Source organism: Helobdella robusta, assembly GCF_000326865.2.
Source record: "Helobdella robusta unplaced genomic scaffold HELROscaffold_1, whole genome shotgun sequence".
In the NCBI taxonomy this organism is placed as follows: Eukaryota; Metazoa; Annelida; class Clitellata; order Rhynchobdellida; family Glossiphoniidae; genus Helobdella; species Helobdella robusta.
This window is the reverse complement of record NW_008703570.1, coordinates 13,439,609-13,457,353: the sequence shown is the minus strand read 5'-3', so window position 1 is coordinate 13,457,353 and position 17,745 is coordinate 13,439,609. Positions and strand designations below refer to the sequence as shown.

Sequence of the window (17,745 nt, the reverse complement as noted above, 5' to 3'; positions counted from 1 at the left end):
AAACACACATACACATATATATAAACACACACACACACACACACACTTATTGTATCCAATTATCCGTGGTTTATGCACATGCTGAACTAGCAGAAGAAGATAGCTATTGAAACAAATTCGGGACTGTTCTATCAATCACTCCTACACATACACTAACGTAAATACACACACACACACACACACACACACACACACACACACACACACACACACACACACACACACACACACACGTACATAAACCATAAACGTACATACATAAAAGCCTATACACAAAAGTTAGGTACAGACGAATTCGTAAACAAAGGCAAACGAAAAACCAATGAATAGAGAAATACAAATGCACATATCAACAGATACAAATCAAAACGTGCTTACTTATTAAATCAATTTTATTCATAAATTTCTACCTGCTTGCTTGTATAACAGCATAAATAAGCATAGAAAGAAACATACAAATATAAATACATATATATGTCCAACAACTACATGTCCAATTATGTACTTAAGCAGACATACACAGCAGACACATACATACATACATACAACCATACATGCAAGCGTACAAACATACAATCATCGATGTTAACAAATTACAAAGAAACAAACATGCAAACAGACATACACAAAACGAACACATGCAAATGAAACCAAGAAAGCGAAAAACTAAGAGTGCACCTATGCATAAATAGCAATACGAAGTGTCTCACTCGAACACAAAACACTACGAAGTTTCTCTTTCTCTCTCTCTCTCTCTCTCTCTCTCTCTTTCCCTCTTTCTCTCTCTTACGCACACACACAAACACACCCACGCACGCACTCACACATACATTCAATGCAACCGAAATACAAAGACGAGAAGATGGAAAAGTGTTAGGGAAACATCAATCCACAAATGTGTGTGCGTGTGTGTAGATCATTAAGATGAAAAATATGGAGATGGTGAGAGAGGAGAAAAAGAGAGAGAGAGAGAGAGAGAGAGGGAGAGGGAGAGAAAGATTAACGAAAAGAAGTGTGTTAAAAAATACAATAGCGATAAATAGGACGAAAAGTAGTGAGATGGAAGTGGAAACATGTGGAAAGAGAAGAGTAAATTGGGAAAAAGTTGTATAAAAGATGATGAAAGAGAGAGAGAGAGAGAGCGAGAAAAAATAGAAATAGCAGAAATAGAGAAAAAGATAGAAAAAAGAAATAAGCAACAACAAAATTAAAAAAACATAATGAGAGAAAGAGAGAGAGAGAAAGAGAGAGAGGGGGGGGGGGACGAAAAGATGAACAAAAAAATGAGTACAAAACAAATATAAAAACATAATAATAAGAATCGTAAATAAGAAAAGACGGTAGCATTGTAACACAAAGAATGAACGAGGCAATGTTTTGAAGAAGAGGGAACTTTTGCAAGTTTAACAATAGAATAAAGTGGGCAAGAAGCATCACTAGCATCTGATCCGTTAGTGGTAATCGTAAAACTTGCATGTGTATGTATGTGTGTGTGTGTGTGTATGTGTGTGTATGTATGTATGAATATTTGCTTGTTTGTAATTTTTTTCATATTTTGTATATGTAGAATAATATTTGTGCTTATGAATGTTTAAAGGAAGGATACCAACGCTATGAATATGCTTTATATTCTGTCTCATCTCTCTTTCTCTTTCATTTTCTTTCTTTTTATCTCTCCATCCATCCATCCATCCATCCATTCATCCATCTATCTATTTCTCTTTCTTTATTTCTATTCCACTATATATTTATCTACATATATCTATTCAACATTAAAAGATGATAAGTCTATTGACTTAAATCACAAATTCATGCCAACAAACGAATGAAGGAACGAATGAACAAACGAACAAACCAATACACATATACACCACAAATAAATACAAACACACAGAACATACAAAACACACACCGACAGACATATGGTATTTTTCAAGAGTTGATAAATAAACCGAATTGTGTTAAGCTCTAAAAATCAGCTACAACAACAGTACATACGCATAAAATACAAGTGAAAATGTTCGATTGTAGCTATTGCTGAAGAAAAATAAAAAAAAAATAATAATAGCAACAACAACAATAATAATAATAACAATAATAATAACAACAACATAACATTGAGACTTGAGATACCATTATACATAATTGGAAAATGCATTTGACCTCAAAAAAAATTATTCAATTAAATAAACCAAGCAAACACCATACATTACACCCCACCACATATAATAATAATAATAATAATAATAATAATAATAATAATAATAATAACAATAATAATAAGTTGTGAAAACTGAGATAATAATAATAACAATAATAAGCCATCTATCCATCCAATCAATAATAAAAATAACAATACAAATAGCAAACAATAAAGCCTTTATGTTATGCATAAGTTAAGTAAATTATTTAAAGTAATCAAGCAAATATTTCACTACTATTATTGTAATAACAGTTAAAAATCATTATTCAATTATACCAACTCAAATAGTTTTTACTACTACTACTACTACTACTGCTGCTTCTACCATTGCTACAATTACTGCTACTACTTCTACTACCAGTACTTCAATACTACTACCATTAAAACCAAACTAACAGAAACTATTATCATTACAAGTGGTACTGCTGCTACCACCACTACTGCTACTACTACTGCTGCTGCAGCTACTACTACTACTACAACTACTAGCAATAGTACCGATAAAAGATATTTCATTATTACAACTATAATCACCAACCAACATGAACTTTTAAAGATAAAATAAAGAAACAATGAGCCTAATCTTTGTGTTTTCTAAAACAGGTTTATTCTTTTATTGCTTGATTTATTTCTTCCTCCATTCATTCATTCATTCATTCATTCATTCGTCGATTCACACGTACCTTTGTTCATTCCTTCATTCAATCTTTCTTTTACCAGTTCATTTATTTATTTATTCACCAATTCATTCATTCATTCACTTATTCATTAATTAATTCATTCCAATATTGAATAATTCATGCATTAAAGCACTCAATCATCTATTAATTCACTTATTAATTCACTTATTTATTCATACAGTTATTCATTCATCCGTTCACTGACTCATTTATTTGTTTATTCATTCATTAATTCATTCATTCACTCATTCACTCGTCCTTTCAATCATTCACGACTAGTTACATAAGCAGAAATATTTAGTTTATATATGTATTCTAGGTTAATAATAACAATAATAATAATAACAATGACAACAAAAACAACAACAATAATATAACAATGACAACAACACTTCAAGTTACAACAAACATTTACACAACTACTCAGCAATCTATTGATGCGATAGTGATAGCAGTCTAACAGTAACAACAACTACACTACAACGAAAATACTCCAAATGCCATTAACAACTAAACCCTGGATCCATGAACAACAACAACAACAACAAAAATTGCCTACATAAACAATAACAACACAGACAGTCATAACAAAAATAATAACAGCCGACAATAACAATAGCAACAACAAAAAATTTAAAATGGGTCGCAGCAACAACGAGGACAGCAACAACATTAACACAACAGCACTGACATTAACACAGCACCAACTCCACCACCAACAACGACAAAACAACGACAAAACAACAACAACAACAACAACTTGCCATAGATATTAAAGACAGGTATATTCCAAACAACTTCCTCCTCTATAGATACATCAGCAACCGAAGAACATGACGTCATAATGTTGTTGCCTAGCAACGCCATCCACGCAAACATTGCCATGGTCATTAATATTATCATCCTGATTGGTTCTTGGGCATCTAGGGCTGATGATAAGGACGATACCATTTTCTTTTATCTGAGGGTGGTTCAACATAGGGAGTAGTAATAGTAATATTTAGTAAAACAGTACATGTATGTATCGCTACTGCATTACGTTTAAATGGTAGTATTAATAATGTTAATTAGTACTTTATAAATAATAATACAGTAGTAGTAAAAGTAGTAAAACCATTAGTGAGAAGTAACATAAGAGTATGCTTGTTGTATTTGCTGGTAATGCAAGATAGGAGAATGTATTCATTTAATGTAGTGTTGGGTTATATGTGGGCTGAGGTCGTTTCGTTATGTCACAATGTGAAAGTCTTAAATATGTATGTATGTATGTGTATGTATGTATATATTTTAATGTGTGTATTCGCGTGTATATACGTGCATTGTATGTATGTGTGTGTAGTATTTGTTTGTATGTCTGTGTCTGTGTGTGTATGTGAATGTATGTTTTTTTTTCTTGTATATATGCATTTGTAATCGTATTTTGTGCATCGTAGATTATGCACACATACGTATGTAAATTAGTTAATAAATATGTGACTCTCTCTTTTGCTCTCTCTCTCTCTCTCTCTCTACCTGTCTGTGTGTCTGTGTTTCTATATGTTGAAGTGGAGTATGCCTGCTTTGGTCTTAGAACGAGATGAAACGGTATTTAATTTCGAGTTAAAAAATGAAAGAAATGATCTATATATTGCTGCTGTTTGTTTAAAAAAAATGGATAGGTGTTGTGAAGAAAGAAAAAACTATCCGCTGATCAATCCAGCAATTAATAAGCCAACCAATTAACAAAATAATCAATCAATCCATCAATCAATCAACCAAATCAACAAAACCAACATCCAGCACGTCAACCAGCCAACCCTTCAGAAAAGGAGTTTGATCAAGCTTTCCATCAACCAATAGAAGCAAAAAAAATTGTATTTTCATTAGTTCAACTATTATTACTACGATAAACATTATTAAAAATAATATATTATTATTATTGATATTATCATCATCATTATTATTTTTATTATTATTATCGAATTATCAAACCACTTTATTCCACCTCAATCAAATTAATAAATCAATCTGTCAATCAATCAATTAGTCAAAGAAGCAGCTGGAATGATTCATGGTTACGTGGTTTTATTGAAAATGACAACAACAAAAAACCAAAGATAATGTTACATGAGAGCTTATAGATAAGATATATTCGTTATGTATGTATGTTTGTACGTGCGAACGTACGTATGTGTATGTATGTATATATGTATGTGTGTATATGAATGATGGAATCTTGCGTTTTTCCGAACTTGCTCTATGCATGTGAGACATGGACAATAAAGAAAAGAGACAAAGACAGATTGGAAGCATTTGAGATGAAATGTTACCGAAATTTGTCGGGAATCAGTTGGAGGCAGAAAGTAAAGAATGGAACCATCAGAAATCAAATTGGAAGACAGAAAAGTGTATATGAAAAAGTCAGAGAAAGAAAATTGGGATTTTTTGGACACATTTGTAGAATGAGAGAAGACAGATTGATTAAGATGGTACTAATGAGGAAAAGAGATTGGAAGAGAAAAATTGGTAAAAATGGACAGATGACATCACTGAATTGACTGGTGTTGGTATTCTGAATTCAATAAAACTGGCCAAAAATAGAAAAGGTTTTTGGAAAGAAAAAAGGAAAAAATAAAAGTAAAAAGCATGTTGTACTACACCATCGGCTTCGACGGTCCCTCGATGGACAAAAGAGGATCATTGATTGATTGATTGATATATGTATGTGTGAATGAATGTATGCATGCATGTATAAATGTATGTATGTATGTTAAAACCAAATCAGCGATGAGTGACACTAAATGTATGTATGTATGTATGTATGTACGTACGTATGTGTGTATGTGTAAAAATATATAATTATACATGCATGTGAGAAAGCAGTATCATTTTGGGCATCTTTATGTATAGGCTAATTTTTTTCTGACCTTATAAAATAAAATGCAATCTGCACATTGTCAACAACATTAATATCACGTTGACTCTCTCCCTCTCTCTCTCCCTCTCTCTTCTCTCTTCCTCTCTAACCTTCTCTCTTCCTCTCTAACTAACTTTCCTTTTCTCTATATCACTGATTTTTTTTAAGTTTAACAATTTTTATCTCTTTATCAAATTTTATAAGTAGCTGCCATGTTAACAATCTCTCTCTCTCTCTTCTCTCTCTCTCTCCCTCTCTTTCTATTGGTACTTAACTATCTCTATATGTATATATGTTATCAAATTTATAAGTATATCTTCTCCCTTCCTGAAATCTGTTCAGTGTAATTATATATAAGCTTTGAAGTGAAAGTGACACTAAGTGAGTGGCTACTGATTAACTATTATAATGGCTATAAAATGATGATGACCATAAAAAAGATGATGGCATCACCATAGCCATATGATTATTATTAATGATGATGATGATGATAACAATAACATTATATTAACAACAATGTAACAGATATGGACATATGTATGTATATGTGTGTGTGTCTGTATGCATGAATGTATGTATGTATGTATGTATATATGTATGTATATGTGTGTGTGTATGTTTGTATGTATGTACGTATGTATGTATGAATGTATGTGTATGCATGCATGTGTGTATGTCTATAAGCGAATGCACATATGTGTTGAAATGTAATTTATCTGTCAGTTTAAAATGAAAAGATAAAGAAATAATTTATTATTTTTTCAAACATTTATTTATTTCAATCAAAATTATAAATTTTTCTCAGAAAAAGATTTATTTTATATCATAAATTTAGATTTATTTATTTTATTATTATTTCTCACCCGAATTCATTCATTCATTCATTTAGTGGTTCATTCATTCATTCATTCATTCATTCATTCCTTCCTTTATTTATAATTATTCCTTATACATTTCTTCATTCATTCAAATATTAATTGATAAATTATTCATTCATTCATTCAATTACTCATTCATTTATTTATAAATTATTCAATCACCTATTCATTCATTCATTCATTCATTCATTCATTTATAAATTATTCATTCATTCGCCCATCCATTTCTTTCATCCACACATTTCTCCTGCCAATGTTTTACATTCATTGATATTGTTGACACTTGACATTGTTTGCAGACGGCTGACCAGACAGACAGACAGACCGCAGAGCAGACGACCTAAACGAAGCAAACATCGTCAAAACGCCATCATCACCATTTGTCATCACATGTTTTCGTCTTATCATTGTCAATGATATCATCATTGGAGACACACACACGAAAGCCAGTTTTTGTAAAAGTAATAATTATTGATGGATGATGAATAAATTTCTATTAGAAATAAAATTGGATCTGTTGGACCAACATAACGACACTAAACAACGTAGACAGCATCATAGATGACCTCATAAACAACAACAACAACAACAGCAACAACAACGAAGATAAAAAGAACGACATTTACTTTTGCGATAAACTTTAATCACAAAGATATCTCGGCTCGTATTGATTTAGCAAACACCAGTTCGAACATTAAAGCTCAATATTTCTTTATTTCAATCACCAGAAACGTTAAAAAATAATGTCTAATATTAGAAATGACGCCAATATTTGTATGATATATTCATCAGCTTGCATATTTACGCATTCTCAGAACTGTGATCAATCCCTCAACCTTCATCATCATCATCTCTTTTACTTCATCTTTCTCCATCACTGACTCCAAATTCTGAGGCTCGAATACATAACTTATGCAGATGACTGATATAATTGCATAATTGTATTTATGGCTTGAAGTATTTAAAGCCACCACCTTTATCAACGCTACTAAACATTTAAAATATTTAAATACCTAAATAATATTTCAATACTTAAAGAGTATTTGGACAGTATTTAATTACTTATTTAATTAATTAATTAATTAGTAATAAACCAAATCTAATTACTCTGACAAAAAAGTTGCTATATCAATCATTTATTTATCTCCATGTAGTTAATGCAAACTGCTGTAATTCTCTTAAACCTGTCTTCTTAATTTTGTCTGGACGCAAATAAGACATCGTATCCGTATCGAATCCGTATCGTATCGTGATACCGTACCGTAATCAATATACTTATTAATTCACCCTAACTTCCAGTTTGTTGTTGCTGACACAAGTAAAAATGAAAAAAATTTGAAACATAGGATAAGTTTACTCGTGAAAAGGTAACTCTTTGATCAGCCATGTAAATTAAATCAATTGAAGACTGCATGGTATTTAAGATAGTCCGTAATTACTTGTAGACAGTATTTCAATACCATAAGCAGTATTTGCTATCCAGACACTTCATTTTTGCAAAATACTTGTAGAGAGTTTAAAGACTCAACATTTGAGTATTTTAAAAACACCAATCACCATCACCATCATCATCACCATCATCATCATCATCATCATCATCATCATCAATGTCATTAATTTATCGCCCATATCATATAACCATCACCAACAACATCCTCATCATCAACACAACCTTCAGCATCATCATCATTATCGTTATCACCATCGTCATCGTCCTCATCGCCATCATCATAAACAGCACATAAAAATAAACATTAACAAAGTTAACAGGGTCGGTTGGGTTAGTCATGCTCTATCAGTCGCCTGTTGTTGGGTTGGTGTAACAAAAAAAATCCGGATAACTCTAAATTGATAACACACACACACACGCGCGTACAAACATACATCCATACACATACACACATACGAACATACACACACGAAATTTGCAATTGAACGAAAAACTAATCCATAGATAACAAAATGTGATAACAAAAACGTACCAAATACGCATACACACGCACACAGAAACTCATGCACACAAATTTGAGCATGCACGGACACAGAAAAACATACATAATTGAATAATAAAAAACTTAACACACTCAATCTTTCTCTCTCTTTCTCTCTTTCACTTTGTCTCTTCTTAAAGAAACTATATCTTTCTCTTCTCTTTCTCCTCTCACGCACATAAACTACACAAACACAAACATGCACAAGCGCATACACTAATGTAACTAATGTATACACACACACACACACACACACACACACACACAAGTTTCCAAATGTTAAACATGATACGCTGAACACATAATACACATAATGTACAACCAACAACATGCATGTTTGTCTGCACTGCACTGAAGAAAACAAATCTTTTCTAAAAAAATATAATATTGAATATCAATTTTTTTCAAAATATTACTGTTTTAATTTAAAAAAAAAATTATTCATAAACAACAAGTTAAACTAGAAAGAAAAATAAACAACCGAGAATTTGAGTATGTGTGTGTATGTATGTCTGTTTAGTAATGTGTATGTATGTTGCATGTATGTATGTATGTTGCATGTATGTATGTATGTATGTATGTATGTATGTGTGTGTGTGTATGTATGTATGTATGTATGTATGTATGTATGTATGTATGTATGTATGTATGTGTGCATTTAAGTATTCATATTCAGAAATCAAGGCAGCAATACTAATTAGAATTTCAAGTGTTAGTCTGAAATTTAGGAGAAAATTTAAAAACAACCAACAAAAACAAATTAAACACAAAAATTAATCGACAACAACAACAACAACAACATCTAGAAGAAAACAATTTTAAAAAATAATCAAAACAGAACAACAACAACAAGAAATTATAAACAGCAAGAGAAGACAACAACAAAAATACATTAACATTATTACAACTTAGGTTAGGTTATATCCTAACTCTCAATAACAAAGCTAACATGATGACAAATGAAATGATGACAAGGACAGCAACGACGACGATGATGATGTCATTGATGACAGCTATGATAACATTAAGAGGATGATGATGATGATGATTATTTTAAAAAATTTCGCACAAGATTTTAATCTATGAATGACCGAGTGAATGAATGGATGAACGAACAAGCAAATGAATAAATGAATGAATGGAAGAATGAATGAATGAACCAACAAAAGAATAAATAATAAACCAACTCTCATTATAAAATGCAACAGACAAATTGTATTTTGATGTCTCTATCTGTTCTTATTCAATTCAATTTATACTATAGAAGAGTATGGTGGCATATTGTTATTCATTATTATTATTATTGTTATTCATAATAATAAACAATAATAATAATAATTATCTTATTAATTATTATTTTCGTTTATGTGATGCTAATGTTGTTGTATAAATATAAATGTAATACACCAATCTTTAAGGCACAAATAATACACACACACAATACACACACACACACACACACACAGAGCCAAAAAAGGTGAATGAGTGTATATGTGCATGAATTTATTATGTAATTTCAAAATTCAACCAACATGCCTAAGTTGGCTAATGATTATATTTGTAGTTTGTTTGTGTGTGTGTGTGTGTGTGTTTGTATGTGTCGTGTGTAATGTGTATGTCCTATGTTGAAGTATGTCTGTGTGTGTTTGAATGTGTTTAATTTTTTTATTTTACTTTCATATCCCCACTCTCTCTCTCTCCCTCTCTTTTTACTCCCTCTCTCTCTCTCTCTTCTCAAGTATGTTTGTATCTGTTTAATTTCTTCCTTTCTCTCTCTACTCTGTGTGTGAGTGTTAGTTTGTTTGTTTGTGTGAGTGTGTGTGTGTAAGTGCGGTCCTACATTGGCGATAGTGATGCCAGTTTAGATTTCTTCATCTTGAAGTGTGTGGGCGATGAATCAGTTTATTAACATTTTATATTGCTTAATTGTTCTGGGAAGAATAAGTGTTATCTACATATTGTCTATTTATTTATTCATTCATCCATTCTTTCATTTATTGATTTATTTAATCATTCTTTCATTTGTATATTCATCCATCAATTCGTTCACTCATTCATTCACTCATACATTCATTCATTCAATCACTTAATCAATAATACCATACCATAAATATGTATGTAACACATTAAACAAGAGAGAGACAAAGAAAGAAAAAGAGAGAGAGAGAGAGAGAGTGAGTGAGAGAAAGAGCGAGAAAGGGAAACAAAAACAAGAAAATTAGATATAAAGCCAAAAAAGATTTAAAAATAGAAAGAGGAAGGAGTGGAAAAGAGAGAAAGAGAGGAGAGAGAGAGAGAGAGAGAAATGAATGAATGAATGAATCAACCTTATCAATGAGATTTTAGTTGTTAGCACAAAATAAAAATGACCTAACTGTAGCAAAGCATAACCTAACATAACATAACATAACATAAGAGCCACTGACATTGACCTACTAATACTAACAAAACAACAACCTAATACAAACAACAAGTCAGAGCATTAACCACAAATATAACATCAATGTTAACAAAGAGGCAACATAGAAACACATACATACACACACACACACAGGCATATACATGATAATAATAAAAACACCTGTTTTGCAAAATAAGAAATTAATTTTATAACAACTGTACAAACACACACACACACACACACACACACATATATATATATATATATATTGTAGAGACAAGATATATATATATATATTCTTGAGCATTTGGCCACATACATGGTAAGCAACATATCAATTCAATTCAAATGAGCTGAAGTTGGTATAGGAATACTTTTTTGTTCTGCAATGCTTAAATGCTCTCTCACACTTATAATAAATAAAATTTTTGGCTTTGAACTAAAGAAACTTGACAATGATTTACGATCTACAGTTAGAAAAATCAAAAAATTAAACAACAGGAAACTAACCAACTGCAGAACATGCTGTGATTCTCATCAATAATTGCATTTCTGACAGTCTTAATCCAATATATATATATATATATATACATATATATATATATGTATATATATATACATATACATACAATTATTATATATATATATATAATTATAAATACAAATAATATATGCATGGCCAATACTGGAGCAACAAGATTAAATAAATATACTCAGCAGCAGACAACAGAAATAAATAGGTCAGAGTTCAAATGTGTAATGGATGTGTGTGTGTGTGTGTGTGTTTGGTTGTTTGTGTGTGCGTGCGTGCGTGTGTGTGAATGTAGGTTATGTATGTTTGTTTGTGTGTATAAATCGTAAATAGTATCAATGGAGAGGAAAATCATACATGTTTACATACAAACTAATCACATGACTCATTTATGTTAAATTTGTGGAGGAATACAAATTAGAAAAAACATCAAATAAATCGGTCAAATGGAACTGACGATAACCAGAAAGTGAACAGCTGAAAACACAAAACAAGAAAAAATAAAGTTTAAATTTACTATTTTAAACAATATTTTAGATTTTATAATTTAAAATTTAAATTATGTAGCAAAATAAATAAATTATAAATAAGAGCAATAATGAAAGAAATCTCAAAAAAAATTTTTGATAATCATTTTTTTCAATTAATTAAACTAAATATTAAATTTTATTTAATTAATTTCAACTGCACTAACGTTTTGTCTTAGAGAATGAAATGAGAACTAAAAACTGAATTCATAACGCCACAATTGAATAAAAAATTTCCGTGAGATGCAAATCGTAAATTAGAAATTAATAAAAATAATAATAAATATTACTGATAATAATAAAATTTTTATTTTTTAAATAATTTATTTTAAAAATTTTGACAAAATTTTCGCACGAATAAGCAAAATCCAAATTTATTTGTTTTGAAAATTAAATAAGATGTATTGCATGAAAATAGTGATGGGCAGATATTTCGTATTTAAAGCTTCAAAATTTATTAATTAACGTTTTGGTTTTACAAAATAAGAATTTTTTTTAAAATAAACTTTGTAAATTTTTTTTATTTAGATTATTTTTTAAATTGTTAAAAAAAAATAAAAAATTATGCGTTAAAAATTTGAAAACAGCTGCAAGTACTTGATCGCCGACTATCGATCATTCGATTTTAAACAGGTAGGTGCAAAGGTTCCTCTGATTACATTTTTTCTAGGTAGGCAATTTTTTAAATTTGGTTTTTTTTTCTCATAATTTCGATATTTAGTTTACAAAAATGTTGTATATTTGTTCTATAATTAATTGACAGCATTGCCAGCATGCCGAATTACAAGTTAGTGTACTTTGATGGGCGTGGAAGGGCGGAAACAATTCGTCTGGCCTTCGCTGTGACGGGCATTGCATACGAAGATCATAGAATTAAGAAGGAGGAATGGCCGGAAATGAAGCCAAGTTCGTTTATGTTGTACTGTCATCTTAATTTGCAAACCGTATTATATAATATTATAATCATATAATTATTATAATATAATCATAATGTATAACTAACTATTATAACTTGTTTGTGTTTGTGTTCTTGTATTGTATTAAGTATGTATAATTTGTATATGTATATTTATGTATATTTGTATATTGTATGTATATATACATGAATATGTGCGTATATTTATGTATATGTATGTACATATGTTTTAAAAATTAAAATGTATGTTTTATCCTCAATTCTGTATATGTATGTTGTATATTTATGTATATTTCTATTTTATAAAAATGTATATTTTATCATCAATTCTGTATGATATGTGAAGTTTTTAGCTCTTTCTTACTTTTGTTAAATTAAATTGTTTGCTACAATCTGCAAAAAAGACTTTCATTAAAAATTGTATGATATATTTATATAAATTATAACATTGAGTTTTTAATGAAAGTCTAAACTCTAAAGATATAATATACAATTAACCTACATACATGTCTTTAGTAGTAGCAGTTTAATTCATTTGTTTAGTTTAGAGGATAGTTAACTAATTAAGTTATTAAGTAATTAGTAAGTAACCCTTACTTACATATCAATTGCATTGCAGTAGTAATAATAATTATAAAACATTTACAAATAACTTCAGAAACCTTTGCTGGCTACCTTCCCTACATGGAAGTAGATGGGACAGTCCTGTTTGAAAGTTTGGCAATGGCAAAGTATGTGGCTCGAGAAGGGGGTCTGCAGCCAGCGTGCAGTCTCAGTCAGGCCCAATGTGACGCCACACTTGATGTGGTCAATGGATTCCTGGAGAAGGCATCGGCAACCAAACACACCAGTGATGCCGGCGCCAGGGTAGGTGAAATTTAGGAGTATCGTCTTTCTTTTAATGTTTTTCTCAATTATTTCAATTCTTTTTATTTGTTCATTTGTTTTCATCTACATATTTCATTTTTGAATTTTTTTTATTGTATAAAGATTTAATTCATTTAATTCTTTAATTTCATTGAATAAGACTTTTTTAGTGGTTTTTCACGTCGTTCTTTTTGAAAATTTATACAACTCATCAAATGTTGCCAGGAGTTCCTGCAAAAGGAACTGTTTGGGAAGGTCTTCCCAGATGTGTTGAGGTTGTTGGAGAAGATTCTAGGTGACAAACACTTTTTTGTTGACAACAAGGTGACCTATTTTCACTTAACTTAATTTCATCCTTGCAACACTTGTTCACACCGCATTCAGTTCAATTCATGCATGCTCTCAAACTTTCATCATTGCAACACTAATCCACTCGTTTGATTTAGTATGCCTTTAAACTGTTTTTCGTAATATTGAATCACATCATTATTTTAATAATACCTACCCACATTTAATGGTGATACATCAGTGCATAATTTTTTCCCTTAAAAGCTCTCCCTTGCCGACCTGCATTTCTACTCTGTGTTTGAAAGTTTCTCAGCATTTCATGCAGAGTGGGCCAAGGACAGCCCAAAGTTGAAGGAACATTACGACAGGATTGCCTCCCAGCCCAAAATTGCTGAGTACCTCAAAAAGAGACCCGTGACCCCTTTTTAAAGTTGTGTCATGCCACACGGCCCCTTTGAATTTTGGCCGTATTTGACCCAATTTTTCATGTCACTAAGTCTCGTTGAGATCAATACGTTGAATAATTTGAGTAAGAAGTTTTCACCTACACAACATTGCAAAATTTGTTTAGCGCTTGTCATATTGTTTATTTATATGAAGTAGTATTGTTAGAATGTTAATTTTCATTACAAGGGTTGATCATGGTTGTTATTTTCATTTTTACACTATTGTTCACTATTTTTTGCACAATATATTTAGAAATCCTTAAATGCGTTTAAACAGTTCATGATTGCATCGTTTTCTCGTGGGTTGAGCTTGAGAATATTTTTTGCAATTGTGTGTTAAGAGTCGGTTCTCATATTCTTTCATTTCGACTGAATTCATATTTCCATTTATATTTCTTGCCGTTTAAACCGCAAGTAATAATTTATATTTTTGCTACATATTTGAGAATTTAACAAGAAACTATAAATTTAATGACATTTGATCCAAAACGCATTATTAAAATTAACGTCTACGTGAATTAATGCATTACACAGAGACAAAAGATTACACATGTTGTTTTATAACATCAGCAAAACACATTGATATTATTGAAAGGTCCGAGAATATTCTCATCAATAACACATCTTATCCAGACCAAATATTCATCATCTACATCTACTATTTCACTATTTATGACAGCACTGTTTTCATCGTCGGCTTTAATTTTCAATGAAATAAAATCTTCACTATTCAAGTGTTGCGTGTTTTGCAGTATTAAATCGTAGTGCATCGTGTCGTAGTTTAAGTATTTGATGTTGAATGGAGCATCCCACGTTACCCTCAAAGAGGAATCCGACTGCCATCTACATTTTAAATTTGAAATTCTATACGGTCTGAGGATTATCTTATTTCTGGATGAGTTTTTTATTGAAAAAATTTCTTCAAAATAATCGATTTTGGATTTGTGGACTTCGTTGAAATTGATTTTATCAAAGTATTTGGTATCAGAAATCGAGTATTCATCTACCTTAATTTTAATCAGTTGAATTACCTCTTTGATGTCAACGAGGGTATCCTGGTAGATCCTGAATAGCCAGGTTGGATCCTGACAGCAAAGGTGCTCGCTAACCACATCACTGTTTTCTATCCTCTCTCGTTCCTCGTTGTCCAGATGACCAATCCCACCTTCCTTGGCCGGGCGATTGGGATGAGTGACAGTTTTATAACGATCAGTATTTTGCCAGGCAATGTAAGATACATTCAACCCCGGAATGCTAACAACAGTACGAAACGGAGTGTAGTTGTTTAGACTGACGGCGTAAGGGAACAATTCAACCAGGATAGATCCGGGTGGGAGGAAGATTGAGAGAATCAGAAGGGATCCGTGCATTCCCATTATGAATTTGGCATTTGATATCTCTGCAATGATATCATTCAGTGTGTGACTTTCCAGCGACATCATCCGAATTTTGATTCCTAGCCGGTTGACTAGAGTTGACACTAGTTCTGCTTCATTTAATATTAACCTGTTTTTGTGTCTAATGAGTAGAATTCCTTTTTGAGGTTTATTTATTGTATTGTCACTGAGAGAATTCGTTATGTTCATTTTTGTTTTATAAAAATTAGTGAATTTGTTTATGATGGTTTTGTTGATTTTTGAATCACTCAGAGGTCCTTGAAAGGTTTTGAAACCATACTGGTACCAGGTTGTGTGCTTAAGGACCCCAACTATAACATTCGAGAAACAAATCAGAGAGTTATTATCCGACTGCAACAAATCATAGAGATAAAGAGGTTTGTTGTTGTTTGAAAAAATGTCATACAGGTAGCTGTAATCACCTGGAGGCCGGCTATCTGCGTAAAATAATTTTACATCCAAATCATGATTCACATCTAATGTAGATGGATTAAATTTAGATTTCAATACATCAATGGTGTAATAAATAGGTAAGAGGTCGTCATGAAAGATGTGCATCAAGTTGCTAGGGAGAAATCTCTTCATGCATAATGTGAAACCATCAACTGTGCTGATATTTTTGCCGAGAGGATTGCTGAATTTCTCGAGTGAAACGTCCATATAGGCGAAGTACTGTGTGTTGTGGTCTTCAACTGATGACATGTCTAGCAGGGCAGGGTTGTAAATGTTGTCAGGAATGTTGATGTAACTACTGCCATCTCCATGCACAAAAATAAATTCTTCGATGTCCGTGCTGAAGTAGAGATTAGTGAAGTAACAAATTCGATTTGTGTGATTTCCTCCCCAACAATGAGCGGATGTTGGTTTTAGTTTTAGCACTGGTTCTGATTTGGCTTGAACTGGGTGGCATTTCATTTTTATTAAACATTCTGTGATGTAGAACGTAAGGCCTGTAAAAATTTGGTACTTGGTGTCTATCCAGTATATGGAAATACTCAGCAGCATTGCAGATATTAACTGTGCTAGTATAATACCCCTGACATGTTGCATCTTTATACAGTTCAACAAACTCAACATTGGTTGTGATCTGTAAATATTATTACATATAATTTTATGGATATTATTACAGATAATATTACAAATAATGTTGCAGACATTATTACAGATATTATTATTATAGTTATTGTTCATAATATAGCATATTAATAAATTATTAATAGCATTAATTTAGATTTTATTATTTTCAAAATGATATCTGATGTTTTTCTATTCAATTTAATATTATCATTAGAAGTTAGGAGAATGAAGCTTGACAACAAGTGCAAATGGAAAAATTAATATTAAGGTTTGTTATCTATAAATAACTTTACAGATATTTTATTTTATCATAAAAATAAATAAAATTTTTATGACATGTCAAATAGCTAAAACAAAAGTGATAACTTCTACATTTACACATCAATGAAATGTAGTTGTGGCAGGTATTTTACATGTATAAAATTCTTATTTAATAATTTTAACCATCAATTTAATTTAAACAAAAACAAAAAAAAATTAAAAATAAACTTACAACATCCAGCATCTTTAGTAGACAGCTGGATGTATTTATAGGAAAAAATGGATGTTGGTGATCTAAGCTCGTGTGTCTGTGTAACTAAACTAACGTTAACAACGTAATTATAATGTGAGATGTAAGTAATCTGCAGATGATTTTTCCTCCTTA

General features: G+C 31.0%; 2 protein-coding genes across 2 annotated transcripts; one reads left to right on the top strand and one right to left on the bottom strand.

Annotated features, from left to right (window-relative positions):
• Positions 1 to 12,881: 12,881 nt before the first annotated feature.
• HELRODRAFT_62415 (hypothetical protein) lies at positions 12,882 to 13,906 on the top strand (the record flags this gene model as incomplete). Its single annotated transcript, XM_009011696.1, has 2 exons — positions 12,882 to 13,014; positions 13,683 to 13,906. The coding sequence occupies 2 exons, from the start codon at positions 12,882 to 12,884 to the stop codon at positions 13,904 to 13,906; spliced, it is 357 nt and encodes a 118-aa protein (XP_009009944.1).
• Positions 13,907 to 14,151: 245 nt separating this feature from the next.
• Positions 14,152 to 16,937, bottom strand: HELRODRAFT_105809 (hypothetical protein; the record flags this gene model as incomplete). The annotated part of the gene is made up of 3 exons (XM_009011695.1): positions 14,152 to 14,211; positions 14,441 to 15,509; positions 15,633 to 16,937. The coding sequence occupies 2 exons, from the start codon at positions 16,935 to 16,937 to the stop codon at positions 15,192 to 15,194; spliced, it is 1,623 nt and encodes a 540-aa protein (XP_009009943.1). The 3' UTR covers positions 14,152 to 14,211; positions 14,441 to 15,191.
• Positions 16,938 to 17,745: the final 808 nt, after the last annotated feature.